We start from the raw sequence: 19,167 nt of genomic DNA, 5'->3' as shown, positions 1-19,167 counted from the left end.
GGCGCGGCAGCCACTGGGGCCTTCAGCGCCGCTCTGATGCGCAGTGTGCTCTGCAGATGGGGGATGATAAAACACAGAGCTGCCCGGCAAGCTGCAGAAATGAAAATGAGATGCGGGAAACAAGGCAAAAATGCAGCTCACTGCTTTCTCAGCAGCCCTGCCTGATGAGGGCAGCCTGGATCGCTGCCCCCGGTCAGGTGGGTGAAGTGGTGTGTCGTCCAAACACCAGGAGATAGGTTTGAGACTCCTGAAAGGAAGGGGTCTGACCTCCTTTCTGTGTGTGTGTGTGTGTGTGTATTACATTATGGGGAACAAGTGTAATGAAATCCTGTTATTTTGATCTTATGTGGCATTTCTCCAGTCCCCACAAAAGAAAACTCAGTTTCATAAAATTCAGTGATTGAAACAAGAACTAAAAATGCCAAGTCTTGTTTTTTGCTTGGCTACTTATGGTTAAGGTTAGGGCTGGGTCAGGCTTAAGGTTGTCATTGTTGGGATTAGAGTTTTGCCCATAGAAATGAATGGAGAGTCCCCACAAAGATATAGATACATAACCTGTGCATGTGTGTGCCCTGTAATGGCCCGGCCCCCCGCCCCAAGTCCCGTGCCTGATAATACGGACTCTGACCCCGCTTTGCCGGTGCTGTCCTGGGAGACGGCTTGATGGATGGATGTTACCGCTGTTGGCGTCACTGTGCGGTGATTTGTGTTTATTTGGCTGGTCTCACTTGTTAGGCCGCTTTATCTCGTCCTAATGACGGATATCTGGCAGCAGCCTGTCTTCTCCATCTCCATTCCACCGCCCTTTTCCTGCCTGTCTTCTGCTTGCCGATGCATAGCAGTGTTTGGGAGACAGATCCTGTCCATTGCCGTCGGATAAACTCTTTCTTCACCGGTGGGTGCAGGCAGGCTCTGTGTTGAATCTGACACCTGCAGGAGGTCTATATGGTCTTTCGGGGGCAGGTATGTTGACGTTAGACCTGAAAGCCTTAAGTTTCTTGAACTGAACCGCCGTAGACTGACCTTCACAGACGTTCGGTGTAATGTCCTCTTTCAGCATCACATGCTGCTGAGCAGAAACGGCCAGGTTGAGGTTCCCAGGCTAGTATGGAGAGGCATGCATTTCCTCCATGGGCGACTCGCTCCATCTGCATGCCCCCTGGTTGAGGGGGGGGGGGTCCCCATGACTTCCTCTTTGTGTTTCCTCTGTCAAGATGGAAAACGAGACCCACCCCCCCTCCGCACCACCTGAAGGGGCTAATCTAGGATGTCTTGTGCAGGCACTATTGTGTGGGTTCCCGCTGTCCTGTGCCCTGCGGTAAGCGGCTGTGGCGCCCTGAACCCAGCTCTTGGCGCCTGGGGCAGAGCCTGGCCCCCACTAATCGGCCGGGACACCCCCGTCGCGCGATAGTGCGCTGTGGAAATCCACTTTACACGCACTGTAATCTCTTTAGCCGTTAGCCACGGTTAAAGGGGCAGCCGCTCGCCCTGGGAGCCTGTGCCGGGGAGCCCCCCCCACACACACACACACACACACCTTTATTCCTTAATTTGTTTACTCTCTATGTTTATGCACCCAGTGCTTTGTGGCGACGCCGGACCCGCGAGAGCCAACCCTGGAGTGGGATGACACGATTCGTGCGAGGCCAAATGAAATCTCCCACAATCCAATTAGGCTTCAGAGAAAGCTGCCCAGCTCCGGGGAAGTCCCCGCAGCCCCCCCCCCCCCCCCCACAAGACATAATCAGTGTAGCTGTACTGTCGCTTACAGACATTTGCTGTGCAGATGGACACGGTGGTGGCCCCGCGTTAACTTCAGCTGCCGGTGTGCTTTATGGAGAGTGAGGTCAAATAAAACAAAACCGGGGGTGTCTGTGAAAATCAGGTCGCGGCCCCCAAACCTGATAGGCGTCTGGATCTCGTGCTCAGTTTCCTTTCTGCTGTCTTTTGTGTTAATTTGACATTTTGTTGTAAATCTGACAATATTTTGCTGTTTCATTTACAGAACTTGCATTTTGGTTTTGTACTTTGGTGAATTCTGCAAGGTTTTTAACATGCATTTCATTTGTATTACACATGCACGCTCTTACTTGCAAGCGCAGTCACCTGTGGATGAGTGTTTTTGGTACCCGAGTGGAGCAGGAGTCGGGTTCGATTTGTCTCGTGGGTGATCCTGTTCCTTCGGGGGCCTTGTGTCTGTGCTCTGATGGTCTGCATGGGCCCCGTCAAAAGCGGCTGGTGACCCTGCCTGCTGCTGGGACGAATGACGGTGCGTTTATAGCATTCAAGGGTATAACAGCCGGATCCCCTGCTTAGCCCCCCTGCAGCTCGTTATCTGTCCGTCTCCTGTCCGCCGTGCTGTAATTTTACTGGACAGTGAGGAGCGCTCTGCCTCCATCCTGCCGCCCCTCATCATGCGCTTGTAGACGGCGGCCGCTCTGGGCCGCTGAATGCTTAGTGCGGCGGGAACAAAGATGCGGTTGTGAGTGTGTGTGTGTGTGTTTGTGTGCGGGGGGGGGGGGGGGGGGGGGGGGTTACAAAGAAAAGGGAGTCCGTTTAGAAAGAAAAAGCAGACTGTTGGAAGACATTTTCTACCCTTGGGCAAAAGTGTCCAGCATGCTTACTGTTCAGGCTTAAACTGAGCTCTCCGCCGTCTGTGAGTGTGTGTCTCTGTTTGTATGCATACATGTGTGTGCGTGCATGTGCGTGGATTTGTGTGCATGTGTGCCTGCGTTTCTGTGTGTGCGTGCATCCGCGTGCGTGTTTCTGTGCGTGTGTGCGTGCGTGTTCCCATACATAACATGGCCGGTTTATTATTTATTTATTTTTTTAATGTGGCTGAAAGTCCAGAACCACAGGTGAAGGAGAAAACATGCATATGGAATGTGAGGTAAAGAGCGGGGTCTGCAGACGGCCTCGGGTTATGGATATTTTTGTGGGGGGGGTCAGAGGCGCAGTCCCGGACAGCCTTCCGTCACTGGCGATTAGCGGTTTGTCCAGACCAGATTAGAGATGCTGAGAGATCATTAAGCACGTTTCCTGTTAAGTGTCAGATCGCATGCGAGTCCTGCGAGGTGCTGTGCACGTGTGCATATGCGTGTGTCTGCGTGTGCATATGCGTGTGTCTGCGTGTGCATATGCGTGTGTCTGCGTGTGCATATGCGTGTGTCTGCGTGTGCAAATGCGTGTGTGTGTGTCTGCGTGTGCAAATGCGTGTGCGTGTAATGGCTGTGTTTCGCCACATTTGTGTGCTTCCTTCTCTCTGGGATTTTGTTTGTTCCCTGCCCTGGATGCTCCGGACCCTCGAACCCACAGCCAGGTGCACATGTCTGTGTGCCCCTCCCCTGCCTCAGGCTGTTCACATGATATGAATAAGAATTGTAAAGCAGTCCTCTGCCCTCTGCCTCTCTTTCCTGCTCTCACTCTTGCCCTCTCTCCCTCCTTTTCTCTTTCTCTCGCTCCCTCTCTCTCTCCAAGCCACGATAACCTGCCGACAGGCCGGCCCCCGTAAGTGACAGACAGTCTTTGTGGCCACTTATCCGCTCTGTACACTTGTGTGGGACAGCCGGGATAATCACCCTAATCTGATTAGGGCTGAAGAAGGGCCAGGCTGCGCCCCGGCCGGCAGACACCTTACTGTAGAAATCCTGTTTGCATCAGAAAAATAAGGTTGTCATATCGATTATTCAAATGGGCCGCTTACGGCCGTGGCCCAGCCGGGAGGGAGGCGGGGGGGCCAGAGGAGCGGGGGCATTCTGCTCTTGGGCTCTGTACTGCATTGTGTGTGTTTTTTTTGTATGGGGGGGGAAGGAGTTCTCACGTTTAATTTTTTCAGATGCAGCAGATGCTGTGACTGGTTATGCACCTATTTTATGGCAGCTTAAAGCTTAATTAAGCTCGTAAATATTCTCTATTGTATATGCTTTTGGGGGGGCTGGGGTAGGGGGGCCTTAGGAAAACTAAATGATGTCAGAAAACCCCCCTCAAAAACTGTCAGTGTGATTTCAGATCAGACCTTTGCGAACAATTATACAATTAACTGCAATATTTTAAACACCTGAATTAATTATAGTGGGGGGGATGTCATGCGCATAGACATAGTATTCAGATTGAACAAAAACAGGCTGGTTTTCTTGTCTTTTTAATCAGAATGATCTTGGAGTGTGAATACGCCTGAACCGGGAGGGATTGATTTGTCACTGTTATGATAAGTGATGCATTTAAATGGTGCTTTTAATGTGCAGGAAATACAAGTCAAGGGGTTTCTGGTGACTCTGAGTCTTTCTTAATTGGTGTGTATTTTGTGGAAATCCTGTAATTAGTAAAAGGGTTTTGTTTTATTTATGTGCTGTCAGTCAGCGTGGGTCTATATTGGCTGCTGGGTCATCAGTATCCTCAGTGTTTTACCGGACAGTCCGTCAGATCTGCTGTTAGGGTAATTGTGTTTGAGCTCATATTGACTCGTGTGTGTTTGACTCCACTTGGCGGTGCGAGTCAGTCGGTGTCCAGGCCTCGGTGCACATGCTGCTGTCCCTTCTCAGGCCGCCTGTCAGTTTCAGATGATACAGCATTAAGGAAAAAACATGAGTCAGTCAGTTGGTATTGACTCGGCGGTGACTCGTAGCTTTAATGTTTTACTGGAAGTTTGCGTTTTTTGCTGGCCGGCTGCGTATCCGACGGTGCCGGGACGAGGTCATCTGTGTGTTGTGCGAGAGCTGGTAGGCAGGACCTCTGCTCGCGGAAGCGTGGCAGACATTGGGGGGGGGGTCACTCTGTGCATCCCTGGATGCTGTGTTCGCGCTGGATGACGGCTCCGCCCATCTGCTTTGTGTGCAGAGTGATGGGGGCAGAATGGGCAATGGGGTGGCTGGCCACTCGCGGAGCCGTAAATCACAGCACGGGGGACCGGCATTGATCAGGACGTCTGCTTCTGTTGGGCCGGTACCATTCAGGGCAAGTTGTTCTCGGCTGGAAGTTTTAATACATGAACGTAAACAAATGGGGAGCAGCACAGAGTTGGTCTGTGTCAGGGCGGGCACTGTTCAGTGTAGCTCGGTGACAGTGATATCAACCCCCCTGGGCTTGGTCTGCCTGCCCAGGTTGGAGCGCACCTGGGGGGGGCGGGGGGGGGGGGGGCTGGCCTCAGGCCCTGGGCCCCAGGGCTCCCTCTGCCCCAGATAAGGGGAGTTAGAGAAGAAAGACCTCAGCTGTAAATCCACACTGAAGCGGCAGTGAGTGGGGGGGGGGAATGGGGGGCGGCGTGGCGCCCTGTGGAGGGGCCTCGCTCCGTTTGTGCCCCTCGCTCTTTATCCCCCCCCCCAGTCCCCCCCTTTCTTTTTTATTATCCTCTTGTCTGCTATAACACCCCCCCCCACTTGTATGCGTGTGCCCCTGTGTACGGCCTCATACAATGAGGGGTGTGTGTCCTTCCCCAGGAGAAGAGGGCCCCGCTCAGCGGGACCAGGCTGTAATGTGCTATCGCAGGGCCGCACTGAGAATGATTACCTTTTTAACTTCTGGCAGTTACCAGCGGCTCGAAATAGAAGCGGACGGCGCACTTGATTTGCAAATGAATTAATGTGCCCCCCTTCTTTTTTTCATTTGATGCCAAGATCATCTCTTTATATTCCGGGCTGACAGATGCAGCACTCTATAGCGTCGTGCTCCGTCGCTTCCCGTGGCAGCGGAGGGTGCTGCAGGATTTTTAGGTGCTGCTTGCGCTTTGTGTCTTTCTGGCTCCGTCCGTGGCTTTTGGAGACAAAACGGGAGAATGTTTGGGTGTGATATTGTCCGGACACAATAATGGGTGGGAGAAAAGGACTCAGTCTTCATTAAATGTTCAGGTGAGGAGGAAAATGGGCTCTGTTTCCCGTTTGTTTTTGGGTTGAGTCCCCCGTTGAGTATTTACCCCCCACTGCCCGCGACCCCCCCTAACCCCCCCCCCCCCATTCGGTCGTAACCTCATGGCTCCGCGGTTCTGCAGCATGTGGCCGGGACATGGCCCTTCATCCTGCGTCAGTGGGATGTCACTGTATTGTACTGCGTTACCCCCCCATTCCCAGCGGCTCGCCATCTCCAATCACTCCGCCATCACAGGAACCCGCTACGGTCCCGCCGCCTGCTGTGACGATACGCAAGGACCCGCGAGGCTCTTCTCCCGCTCACGCAAGCACGCCAGTCTCCCTTTACCGTGCATGGGATGTGGTCTCGTGTGTATGACCTAGGGGGAGCCCACAGGTCGTGTATCGATCAGTCCCACCAACACTTGGGGGGGGGGGGGGGGGGCTGTTGTTGAGCTAAATGACTAGCAAAGAAATATTATAATATTTTCCACTGTGTAAGTGGGTGAAACATTTGTATCCTGAGACATGAAGAGCACTAACTGAGTCGGTAAATATAAGTCATGTGACCCAGAAGAGGCTCCATCAGTGCGTCTGGAGACACGCCGGCCTCTGATTGGCTCACGGCTGCAGCCCCGCGCCTGGCTCAGCTGTAATCGTATGACTGCAGAGCGGGACCTTCCCAGCTGCTAATGCTGACCCCAGATCAGCCCCCTACATCAGAAGATCATCCCCCTTTGTCCTTGTTAATAATTAATTAGAGCTCCCTTCATCTGCCTGAACTATTTATGTGGCATAAAATATCAAACAGTGTCCATGGACTTTTGAAGGCCAGTTAAGGACTGTGGAGGTACGGACGTGGGCCTGGGGGGTCGCGGGGCAGTGATGGTTTCCTTACTCCTTTTTGGTTTTACTTTGTCTTGCTCTTGAGGAGAAGATGCTGAGTCTGAATAGTCTTCCTCTGTCCAGGAATGGCGGTGGTAGTTAGTGACTTACAATCTTCACCCCCCCCCCCCAGTCAAACTGTGTAGTTTTCACATATTCCGTCAATCTCTCCAGACACAGACACATAGATATACAGTCAACAGCACATTTTGGGGTCAGATCACTCGGCTGGTCAGCCTATAGTGCCTCAGTGGCAGCTGGGGTTAAGGGCCTTGCTCAAGGGCTCTACGTTAATATGATTTGAACCCACAACCTTCTGGACATGGGCTGTAGCATATGTCTCGCTGAGACACACAAAGGCATACTTTAAGTAGTAATTATTATAATTGCAAAGGCAGCGACCATTGTACGGTCTTATATTCTAAAGTATCTAAGCTGCCTATATATATTCTGGGGTGAATTCTTGGAAATTTTTGGACTGGAAAGACCCATTCCCATCAGGTAATTAAAATAATAAGGAACATGGTTTGCGAGTAAAAACACCGTGGGGAGATAAAAGGCAGTAATAAAAGATCTGCTGAGCGGCAGTGCTAACGAGGGCCGGCGGATTGCTGGGCCGGCGCTGGGGGCAGGAGACCTGGCCCCGGTGGCCCAGCCGGCCCAGTGCATGGCTGATGAGCGGTGCGCTAATGGGCCTCGCAGCTCGCTGGAAATCAAATGACCGCCTTTGCATTTTAAACCCCCCCCCCATTGACTGACTGAAAATATTCATCTACGCTATGTCAAGTGAGGGAATTACAGAAAAGGGGGCGGGGGGGGCAGTATTCAAAGAAAAGACTAATGCAATTATTCGGAACTTGACCACAAATGACAATTTCGTCCAGAGCGGCGGCTTTAATTAATCGCGTGCTACCTGGAACAGAGGTGCAAGATTAAAGAGGGGGGGGGGGCGGGTGATGTACGGATGATGAACGCGACGGAGGCCCTGGCCAGGCGGGGGCTTTGATGATGAGGAGGACAAAGGGGCAGCGAGAGTATGATGTCCCCCAGACCCACCGACGTGATGGAAACGCTGGGCATATCGACCACGGTGAAAACGAGGAAATATGGAATTGACAATGATCTCTGCAGTAGCAGTAAGCATTTCCTCGTCATTTTTACCCATTATTGACATTCTCTTCTCCTGTTTTGAGGCACCCCTGGGTCACCTGTGCAGAGTAACACTGTCAGTCTGTATAGTGAAGCTCATCTGCAGAGCTCCTGCCCTGTGGGGGTTGCCTTCCTTTGGTCTGGTCATGTGATCACAATGGACGAATCAGCGATTGAGCTTGTGGTTCAAACCCAGACAGACACGCTACTACACATAATTTTTAGTGAAGCTTCTCAGTTGAAAGGTTTCGTTCTTTAAGGTGCAACAGCGGGTCTTTCATTCGAGAGGCTCTCAAGCTGGCCCCTTCGCTGCGATTGCAACGGGGGTGTTGCCTCTCCATCGTGGTCTGAGATGGCACTGATGTCATCATGCTGTGTGACTGTTGTCGATAGCCCTGGAGTCAGAGGGCTGACAGCTAGACATCGATCCCCGACTGTCCCCATCCCCTCCAGCCGTGGGAGTCTGCCCTCCTCAGGCCCGAGACGGAATGACGAGCACGGTGGTGAGCAGCTGCTGGGTGGAGTTATGGTTTGAGTAAAGGATCAGCGAGGAAGTAAATTTTCATTGAAGAGCTGCTGTACCTAACATGTCATGCACATCCTGTCAATAATTCTGAACGTGAAATTAACATTCCAGGGACTGAATCATCGCTGGCGTGGATTTGCAAAGACTGCGGACTTTGATACCTGGACTGTCAGATCATGCCTCCCCCCCCCCTGCTTTGGCATTTCCCAGAGTGTACTAGGGGTGTATAAACGTGCTGAATGATTTCTAAATAGTATGCCTGTCTTAGCTGATACATCCTTAACTGGTGTAGGAATATCTAATGGCTGTTCTGTGTGCCTGTGAGTCACTGTACAAAGGCACACTTGGATATGTTGTTTATATCTGGTGTGTGTGCGTGTGTCTGCCTGCCTGTCTGTCTGTCTGTCTGTCTGCCTGCCTGCCTGCCTGCCTGTCTGTCTGTCTGTCTGTGTATGAGAAAGTGTCTGTGCTGTGTGTGACAGTAGGCCAGTCTTATCCAGCTGTTATTACAGTCTGCACTTTCATTTATCTTGGAGGTGTTGATATTGAGTATATGCTGTATGTTTGTGTGTGTTTTTGTGTGGGAACCAGATTTCCCCACAATGTGATAAAAACCAGCAACTCTTTACCTTGTGGGGACATTATCTCAGTCCCCACAAAGATAACCTCAAATTTATAAAAATCTGTGAATGCAATTTAAAAAACTAAAAATGCCAAAAGTCTTGCATTTTGTTTGGTTACTCGTGTTTAAGATTAGGGCTGGATAGGGCTTAAGGGTGTCATGTTGGGATAAGGGTCACGCCATAGAAATTAATGGAGAGTCCCCATAAAGATAAAGACACTTCATCTGTATGTATGTGCGCACGCTCGCGTGTCAGTGTGTGTGGCCATTATGTGGCATCTCCCTGGGGGCCGAGTGTTGGAGCCCAGGCCCCGCACTCCTCCCACACACCAATCTGCCCCCTAACGGTTGTAGAACCGCCCCCCCCCCCGCTGTTCTCCGGCCTTGTGTTACACCAGCGTTACTATCTGTGCTGCCTCAACTACAAATTAGACGAACAGCATCTGACACTTTCTCAATATTATTACATTAAACCAAGTGGATTTTGATTGATAACCTAATATTGGGCTAATGCAAAACATCAATCATGGCAAGTATATTAATTATTTAATATTAGGGCCTAATTTAGAAATCGATGTGGCTGTGTGGAGGTGGTGGGGGGGGGGGGGCTGGTGTAGGAAAACTCTGGGGTCCCCATAGATCTGAGAGCAGAAGATGGGGAGGAGGCGGTGAAGAGGACCTGCGTGTGTTCGATACGAATCTTTATTCATTCATAATAATGGCTCCCTATTTTCCACAGCAGCGCTGCAGCATTTGATCAGGTTTGAGCCTCATAATCGCATTAGGCCGGCGTTTGGCACTGAGGCGGGTAGGCTGGGACTGTCCCGCTATTGATGAAGTCATGACAGGACTGGCCATGGTGATGGGGGGGTGGGTAGAGAGAGAGAGAGAGAGAGAGAGAGAGAGAGAGCGAGCGAGCGAGCGCCTTTCACATTATATTACCCCAGTCTGCCTTGCTTCTCGTGGACATGATGTAAAATTGTTTCCCACTAATTGTGCTTCGTTAGGGGATTACGCCATCGTGTCACCGTGGTAACAAATGTCGGCCTCTTTAATTTGCCCTCGCCCATCGTGTATAATAAATGCCTCGGTTTGTTGTTCCGAATGTAATTAAATTAAAACCGGAGGAGGTTCTTCCCGTAAGTGGTCGCGTGCGGCAGGACGTTTGGTAATGGAATTAGCGGGGCATCCTGAATTACCTGGACCACAGCCGTCGGTGATGGGCTCAGACCGCGCGCCCACACTCACGGCCGGCCCAGACCGCGCGCCCACACTCACGGCCGGCCCAGACCGCGCGCCCACACTCACGGCCGGCCCAGACCGCGCGCCCACACTCACGGCCGGCCCAGACCGCGCGCCCACACTCACGGCCGACTCAGACCATGTGCTCACAGCTGGCCCACACCTCACGCTCTCGGCCATCCCAGACTGTATGCTTACACTCTCATGCATGATGACGGCTGGCCCAGATGCCTTACTCATGCTTATGGTCAGTCCAGACCGTGCACTTGTGTTCACAGCCTGCTCTGACTGCACGCTTATGCTCGTAGCCGGTTTAGACTACGTGCTCACGCCTGGCCCAGACCGCACACTCGCGATTACGGTCGGCCCAGACCACACGCTCATGACCGGCCTAGACCACACACTAACACTCACGCTGACAACTGACTCTGACCACACGCTCATGCTTATGGCCGGTTCAGACCTTGTACTCATGCTCTCAGCCGACCCAGGCCGCACGCTCACGGCTGGTTCAGACCGCATGCTCACACTCATGCTCACGGCTGGTTCAGACTGCGTGCTCACGCTCATGGTCACGGCTGGTTCAGACTGCGTGCTCACGGCTGGTTCAGACCGCATGCTCACACTCATGCTCACGGCTGGTTCAGACCGCGTGCTCACACTCATGCTCACGGCTGGTTCAGACCGCGTGCTCACACTCATGCTCACGGCTGGTTCAGACCGCGTGCTCACACTCATGCTCACGGCTTGTTCAGACCGCGTGCTCACACTCATGCTCACGGCTGGTTCAGACCGCGTGCTCACACTCATGCTCACGGCTGGTTCAGACCGCGTGCTCATACTCATGCTCACGGCTGGTTCAGACCGCATGCTCACGGCTGGTTCAGACCGCATGCTCACACTCATGCTCACGGCTGGTTCAGACTGCGTGCTCACGCTCATGGTGAGCTGTGGCGGACGATGAGGGCCCAGAACAAGCCGGCGGGGCTCCAAAGCGTTCTTTAACAAATGGGATGATTCAAATTGATGTTCAGAGTTTCTCCGTGACAGTTTCTAAAAGAGCCAAAATTACACCTGTCTTTTACTGCCAGATTGCTCTTTTTATATTTTTCTCTCATTTCTCTTCTGTTGATTTGCCCCCCTTGTCACTTTATAAACTAAATATTGTCCATTTAATTGTAGTGGTGCCTTGCTATAGCAGTAGGCTCGCTGGGGATTTTGGGGTTGATTTGATGATATTCTCAGTCTGGTAATGTTTCTGATTTCTCATCATTTGTTTCCTGTCACTTATTTTCATTTTTGCTTCGCCTCCCCTTAAGAAAATCAGTCAAACTTGTGGCTTCAAAAATGGTCGACTAAGTACACCAACCCTTTACTGCCATTTATCTGGTTGTCACCGGAAGTCCAATATATTTTAGAAAACATCCATTCATCCATTACCTGCCGCTTACCAGGGGTCAGGGTGGTGGGGGCAGCAGTCTAAGCAGGGAGGCCCCAGCCTTCGACTGCTACGTGAACTACTATACACCTGACCCCACAGCGCCCCCACAGGAGGATGGACCCCTCACTCTGGCTGCTCACCCAGGACCAATTTGCCCCGGGAGACCCTACCAGGGGCAATCGCCCCCGACAACGCTATAATCAGAGAGGTGCACAAACCCCTCATGGAAATTCATGGAAGGGGGAGAAGCAAAATACAGCGCTCACAGAAAGTCACAGGATGCTTACTTAATTCAGTAAAAATATTGCAAATTTACTGGTTTCATAACGAAATCATTACTTTATTCTTTTGTTTACAAAAATATATATCACATTAGAAACAACCGGTAGTTTTAAGTAAAACATTCATTTCAAGTAGTAATAAATTGAAACCCAAATTATAGGTCTTCTGAGTTAAAAAGCTCATTGACAAGCAGTCTCACTGGGTGCTTTTTAATTAGTAACACCAAACACGACATAAAACACCAAACATTTGTGTTTAATATCCCTTTGGGAGCTAGTGACTACAATCGCAATTAATAGCAAAATTGCAGGAACAGAACTGAATGAGACAGTCAAAAAAATTATGGCACTTAATAAATAGAAAAAAATCTGCATATATCTTCTGCACGGATATGTTAAACCTTGCTTGTCAATGGACTTTTAGTTTCATAACACATAAAAGCATCCAAGACTTTGTGAGCACTGTAGTGTAAGGAAGGTAAAGGTTCATGGAGATATGTAGGTGAAGGCGGAGAATGCAGACTGGGATCGTAGTGATCATAGTGCAGAAATTATTAATAAATTAAAAAGACTAAAATGAAGACCAAAAAAGATGCACCGCTGTGGGATGGAAAACGTGTTCACTGCTAGCAGCCAGCCTCCAAAGCACGTTTCCGCATGGGCACACACAGTCAAAAATTGGTCCTTGCTGTTCCCAGTCTTTGTTTCAGATGGTGATATATTTAGTCAAATGACTCTGGTCAAAGTGAAGCCTTGGATGAACTGCATCCGAATTTTTGTGCCTCACCAATGGCTTGTTGGTGGATATACTGCTGACACCCATCTTCTGTACAAAGGCAAAATGCAAAAATGCAGCAAAAAATTGGTTATTAGTAATGCTCTGTAATGTAGCTAGCTTAAGCTTTGTAATAAAACGAATGTTTCAACTCATGTGAGCTGAAGAACCAGAGCTTAAGTTAACATATAATATTATAAATATGCTATGGTTAAAAACATTGTTTAATGCGCTCAGAAATGCTACATGCCATTTGCTATGTGCGCTCGCCAGCTGTTATGCACACTGGTTTTAGCCAGTGTAAACGCAGCTGGTTCTCGGGTCCCAGTGTCAATGCGGCCAGTTCTCGGGTCCCAGTGTCAATGCGGCCGTTTCTCGAGTCCCATTGTAAGTGCAGCCGGTTCTCGGGTCCTATTGTAAGTTCGGCCAGTTCTCGTGTCCCATTGTAAACGCGGCCGGTTCTCGGGTCCCATTGTAAGAGCGGCCGGTTCTCGGCTCCCAGTGTAAACGCGGCCGGTTCTCGGCTCCCAGTGTAAACGCGGCCGGTTCTCGGCTCCCAGTGTAAACACGGTTATTAGTAATGCTCTGTAATGTAGCTAGCTTATGCTTTGTAATAAAACGAATATTTCAACTCATGTGAGCTGAAGAACCAGAGCTTAAGTTAACATATTATATTATAAATATGCTATGGGTAAAAACATTGTTTAATGAGCTCAGAAATGCTACATGCTAGTTGCCATGTGCGCACTTGCCAGCTGTTATACACACTTAGTTTACAAAGCTGGTTCTCGGGTCCCAGTGTAAACACAGCTGGTTCTTGGGTCCCAGTGTCAACGCGGCCGGTTCTCGGGTCCCTCTGTAAGTGCGGCCGGTTCTCGGGTCCCTCTGTAAGTGCGGCCGGTTCTCGGGTCCCTCTGTAAGTGCGGCCGGTTCTCGGGTCTGTTACTTTATCACCACCAAAGATCCTGTCGGCACTGGCGCCACCAACAGCACAGTACTAATGGAAAAGAGGAATAAGTGGGGTAACGCTGGCATTGTGTGCATACCCCTCCCCTGGCACGCTTCATGCACTGTGCTTACCCCCCGGGGCTCCAGCCATTGTTGACTCTCTGTAAACACTCACCGCTAATTGGGTGGTGTGGATTTGCAGGCAGGAACAAGGGACCTTTTGAAAAGGAAAAAATATGTGAGCGCTGTCCCCAGACAAGTAAACAGCCCTTAATAAACAGCTATTATCAGCTGTCAAGGAGGCTGCTGGGTGGCAGGGGGAGCAAGCTGGGAATGCTTTTTATTTCTAAACAATTACCAATGGGGCTTTATTTACAGTTTAGGAAATTTGTTCTTGTGTTGCAGGGATGCGGCAATCATCAGAGCCAGTTTAGAACATCTGGTAAGTTCTATTTTTCCGTGCCGAATTTGCATCGTCTTTGATACCCTTATCTGAAATGAATGCCCTGGAATGGGATTTGAACACCTTGTTTTCAGAGTTCTGCCCCCAACCCCTCCTCCCCAGGAGGGCCAGTCCCACTTTGATATCTCACTGACATTTGCACTTTCATTTGTCCAATACTCCCTCCCACAAAAAGAGACCCCACCTCCCTAACCCCCACCTGTCTGGTGGGGTGTCCCTGGGAGTTTGTGTTTTCCCTGCCTCTCTCTGTCTCTCTCTCTCTATCTCTTTTTAGGTTTAAATGGTGTTTTGATGTGGAGACGAAATGGTGGGGGAGGGCAAAGGGACGTGTCACCTGACGCACATGTGAAGTGTGATGTGCAGTTATCTGGCGCTCGGATGGGGTGCTGCCCCTGATTCGGGAGGCCCGATGAGCTGCTGTTCTGCCTCGCATTAGCTGAGGGCTTCTCCGTTGGCCCTGTGGCTCTGCTCGGCTCTCAGGCACAGCAGACCCTGGTCTTACTCCCTTAAGGGTGCTGCTGAACTCTTAAAACTTTAATGCTTGGCATTTTGAGAATTTTTGACATTCTATAATATGGGTCAAAGTGCCTTATAGCAAAGTAAATTTTTTTGGGGTAGGAACTGAAATTCCTGGTGCCTTTTTTCTGGGGATGAATTATTGAGTGGGGTCAGTGTGGGGTTCCGCCCATCAGGATGTAAAGTCACCTCCCTCACTTTCACCTGGCCACCCCACACCTCGCATAATAAATGCCCCTCCCTCATCCAAAGCCCTCATGCATGTTGCTCTTCAAAGTGTCTAATTAAATAGCCCCCATGCACTCCTTCAAAACTTTGGCACAGTTTGAAATTTCCCCCAGATTGTCTGTGTTTGTGGTCACCCCACCTTCACTTGTTCATTAGGCATTTTCCCACCAAAGTTCAGGAACCTGGGTTGCGGCTTTTATAGCTTCTGGCCGCTTCTGTTTATCGCGTTCTCACCGCATAACCAGAACTGTGACCTTTATGCTAAATAAGCATAGGAGACACAAGAAGCTCGTTGGTTAAATTTCACACGTAATTTCATGTGAAACTTCACCACCACCACAATGAAGGATGAACCAAGTCAGTTTTGTTAGTTACTGGGGGGATGGTCCGAATTTACGGGACAGATTTATATTATATTTCACTGTTAAATCAGTGCACAGAATAAAAATGATTATGTAAAAAAAAGAAGATAAAAACATTATCCTGCTAATAAGTGTTGCTGAGTTTCGCTGCTGGCACTGATGATATTAGACAAGTATTTCAGTTATCGATCAAATTTTCCAATACACAAATATAGAGACACAAGCAAAACAACTGTATTAATGAATGTATTTAATTTAATTGAGATTCAAAAATAATTCCGCATTCCACCTGCTCAGTTTTTGCTCCCGTACATCTAATTTCCCTGCACTTCTGTTTAATTTCCAAGTTAGTGCCGGTGCTTCTGGGCAACCACTCAGCAAAACGACAAAGCCCCGCCCAGTAGTCCGTGGTTCAGCGAAAAGTACCTCCTCTGGAGTATGGACTAAAACAGGGCTATTTAAATCACGGTCCTCAAGGGCCAAGCACTGCTGATTTTCTAGCCTTCCTTTACCTTTGACCCAGGTGTGAAGCCTCTGGCCAATCAGAATTGGTAATTATTACTACTGGGGAAAATTGAACACAAGGCCTAGATTTGGCACTGAGGGTCAGATCTGAAGAGCCCTGGACTCAAAAGAAAAAAAAAAAAGGTTCAGAAATAACAGAACTGCAATGGGGCCGAGTTCCTGCGGTGGGAACACGGGAAAATTCCTAGTTCCTGAAAAAAGTTCCTGCGGTGGAAAAGCACCCAATGGCTCATTGTGGGGGGTGGGGGGGAGGTCATCCAGGGGGTTGTAGTGTTCTGTCAGCCTGATGAAAAACAGGGGACCTGAGGGTGTGTGTTGTGGGGGGGCGGGTTTCCAGACCTGGGCTGGTGATGCTTACCCCCAGGCAAAGTTTGCCCAGCCATAATGCTTATAATGGGCTGTGATGAGCGGGACCTAATTTTGTTTGCTGAGCCCCAAACAAAGAGCAGCCCCCCCCCTCATCATCACCCCCGGCGCTTACTGCAGGGATGGACTGAGCAAGGGAAAGAGAGAGAGACAGGTTACCAGGTGTGTGACGTCTGCCCCCTAGAGGCGTGGAGGTCCACTGTGCTGTGGGTGGAAGAGTAGGTGAGGTTGGGGGGAGGGCGACTGAGACTGCAGCTTGAGTCACCCGATCAGGGCATGTGGTGTGAGTGGGGCCGCTGGAACCTTAACTGGAAGGTGTGTGTGTGTGATGTCACAAAAAGAGCCGCGAAACATGTGCAGTCTGACATGTGACTGTAATTCTGCATGGGGGCCCTGCAGATACTCCTGCCCCCCCCCCCCCCCACCAGGCCCAAAAACATCCATGTGGGGGTGTGATGGAGGGCTGCAGACAGCTGGATTTAAACCCTCCCCCAAGGGACTCCCGGGGTCACCTGCACTACCCCCCCATCCCGGCGGTCATAAGGGCACCTCGCCACTTAGGGGGCTAGCTGGAAGGGAACACGGTCATTAACAGTGAGCCACCAGGGACGTTTCTCTGGGGGGGGTCTCTATTATGACTGCATTTCTGTCCTCCTCGCCCCCCCCCTCCCGCCACACACACATACACACACATGCACACACTCCCACTGGTGCTGTCAGGGACAACAGGACATATTTCTGGCCCTGGAGTGGCAAAATTGTACGGTGACAAATTGTGACAGGTGACATGGCTGTCAGGGGGGACCAAACAAACACAGTTAGTGTTTTCTGTGTGTGTGTGTGTGTGTGTGTGTATGTGTGTCTGGAAACGGCACGCTTATATGTAATCTGAACATGTGAATATTGAACACGGGATTTTATGGACTTGTTTATCAGAAACCCATTTGCCTGTCAGAAATGGTGGGTTGTTGAAGCATCTTATTAAGGTTCAGGTTGGGGGACTGTAAATAAACCCCCCCCTTCCCTCCCACACCCACACTGGTAAATCTGTCTACATAAACCGAACCGGAGGAAAAAAAATAACAAAAAAAAAACCCAGAATGCTTAAAATAAACCCCGAAGCGATGAGCCTGTCTTAGGGTTCAGAACCCAAACCCTGCTGTGATGCTCGGCAGCTGCTCACCTGCCCTGCCTTGCCAGCAGAGGCGTGACGTAAATAAGCGTTCGGCGTTAAGATGCTCCAGTTACTGACGCCGCTGATTGGTGAGAATCAGGCCCCGCGCCGTGCTCGCCGTCTGACATCCGCCCGCAGATTCCATAATTAGGGTCCCAATTAGGCCCCCGCCGACCCGCTTTGTTTACTTCTGTTTGTTTTTCTTGTTTTCGGTCTGAGCAGGCGCCGTCCATGGGAACGTGGGCTGCGGCCGCCGTGTGCCGCTAATTACGGGGGCCCTCATTCGCAGCCCGGGGTCCCTGATGTCGGCGCGGCGGCCGAGGAGACGGGGTGGGCTAATAAGCAGGATCGCCGTGGCGACGGCGCGTGCAATAATCACGTCGGCTGATACATTAAACATCGGCCTGGCGCGGCGACGCCGGCGGCCATCATGCTAATTACCACTGGCTGGGGTGCTGCTCGCTGGCCGGACCCGCCGTTTGCACGGAGCAGGGGCCGTGTTTCCGGTGCAGGGGTGCATGGTTCGGGCCGGAGCCTTAATGACCCCTCCAGAGGAGGCATCAGAGGATTAATTATGCACTCGACATTCCAGCCGTTAGCTAATTGTGTGGTGCGGGGGGGGGGGAGGGAATCCAGCTGCAGGTGCTATTCGCATCTCCACAGTCCATGTGACCCCCTCCCCCATGCGAGTCCTGTCAAATCCATTGGCTTGATGACAGGACCCCCCCTCCCCCGTCAACCCCCCTGCTCTCAGTGCTTTATCGCAGGGTTTGAATTAAACACTGACCAGGTTCTTGTCGGGGTTGGAACAGAAGTGGGGGGGCTTATCAGTCTGATGGGGTTCTTGGAGACCCCCAGCCAACCCGGTGGCTTTAAAAATAAATTGCTGTTGGGGGACACGGTGGCCTGGTGTGGGGCTGGGTTCCACTGTCACTCGCCACTGTCCCTCCCCCTGGGTAATTTGATAGCGGGCGATAAAGAGGGCGGCGCACCTGCAGTGTGGCTCGCAGGATGAAAGGCGGCCATGAAGCAGGGAGATAATCTGCAAACAGATTTCCATGCTTATTACACTAATGATGCGGCGGCAGTGGTCGTGGAGGCTGCACCGGACGCGTCCGGACCCCCCCCCCCGCCCGGCGCCCGCTCATCGGCGCTCCCCTCTCATCTGCTGGCGCTATTAAACCATGTAGTAATTTGAGTGACCCCTGACCAGGTGCCGGCCACTCGTAATAGCATGTCATCCTGATGGGGGGGGGGGACCGTGCTGGATTCTGTGCCCCCCCCCCCCCCCCCAAGCCCATCTCTGTTCTCCCCCCAGCTTTGCCATTTTCGGCTCGAGTGTTCGGTGAAGAGAGGAGTGAAGAGAAGAAAACCCTAACAAAAGAAATATTGCATTAATTTTCAAATGATGATATTACATTTAGCGTGGGGCCCTCATATATCACGGTGCGAGAAGCCCTCCGTTACTGTATGCGCTTAATCTTAATGGTATCGCTGGATGTCAAGGGCGTGCAGGAAATTAAATCGGAAAGTGCAGATAGACCAAAGCAGATATTATCTCTTGGTGATTGTGCTTTTGATAGGTATTTCACTGAATTTCATTTTCTCTCGATGGAGAGAAGATGAGTTAGCCTGCACATTTTTTCATTTTTCTTCTACATGATTTATGTGAGTTGAGTATAAAACTTTTTTTTTTTCCCCTGACCCCCCCCCCCCCTGCCCACCACGCTCTGACACACACGCCCCTCCCTCTGTAGGGGCAGCAGTTGCACGCACACACGCGCTCAGATTTTCTGAAGACGTATTAAATGGGTGCTGTCATCC

At 50.9% G+C, this 19,167-nt stretch overlaps 1 protein-coding gene across 1 annotated transcript in view; it reads left to right on the top strand.

The window, feature by feature from the left end:
- Positions 1-19,167, top strand: part of rsrc1 (arginine/serine-rich coiled-coil 1) — an 87,181-nt gene that overhangs the window by 22,073 nt on the left and 45,941 nt on the right. Inside the window, exon 5 of the mRNA XM_023818162.2 lies at positions 14,115-14,151. Within this exon, the coding sequence (XP_023673930.2) occupies positions 14,115-14,151 (37 nt within the window). The remainder of the gene's footprint in view (positions 1-14,114; positions 14,152-19,167) is intronic.

Source organism: Paramormyrops kingsleyae, chromosome 17 (assembly GCF_048594095.1).
Source record: "Paramormyrops kingsleyae isolate MSU_618 chromosome 17, PKINGS_0.4, whole genome shotgun sequence".
NCBI lineage: Eukaryota > Metazoa > Chordata > Actinopteri > Osteoglossiformes > Mormyridae > Paramormyrops > Paramormyrops kingsleyae.
Note: the sequence above shows the minus strand (reverse complement) of the source record. Positions and strands in the feature narration are given on the sequence as shown.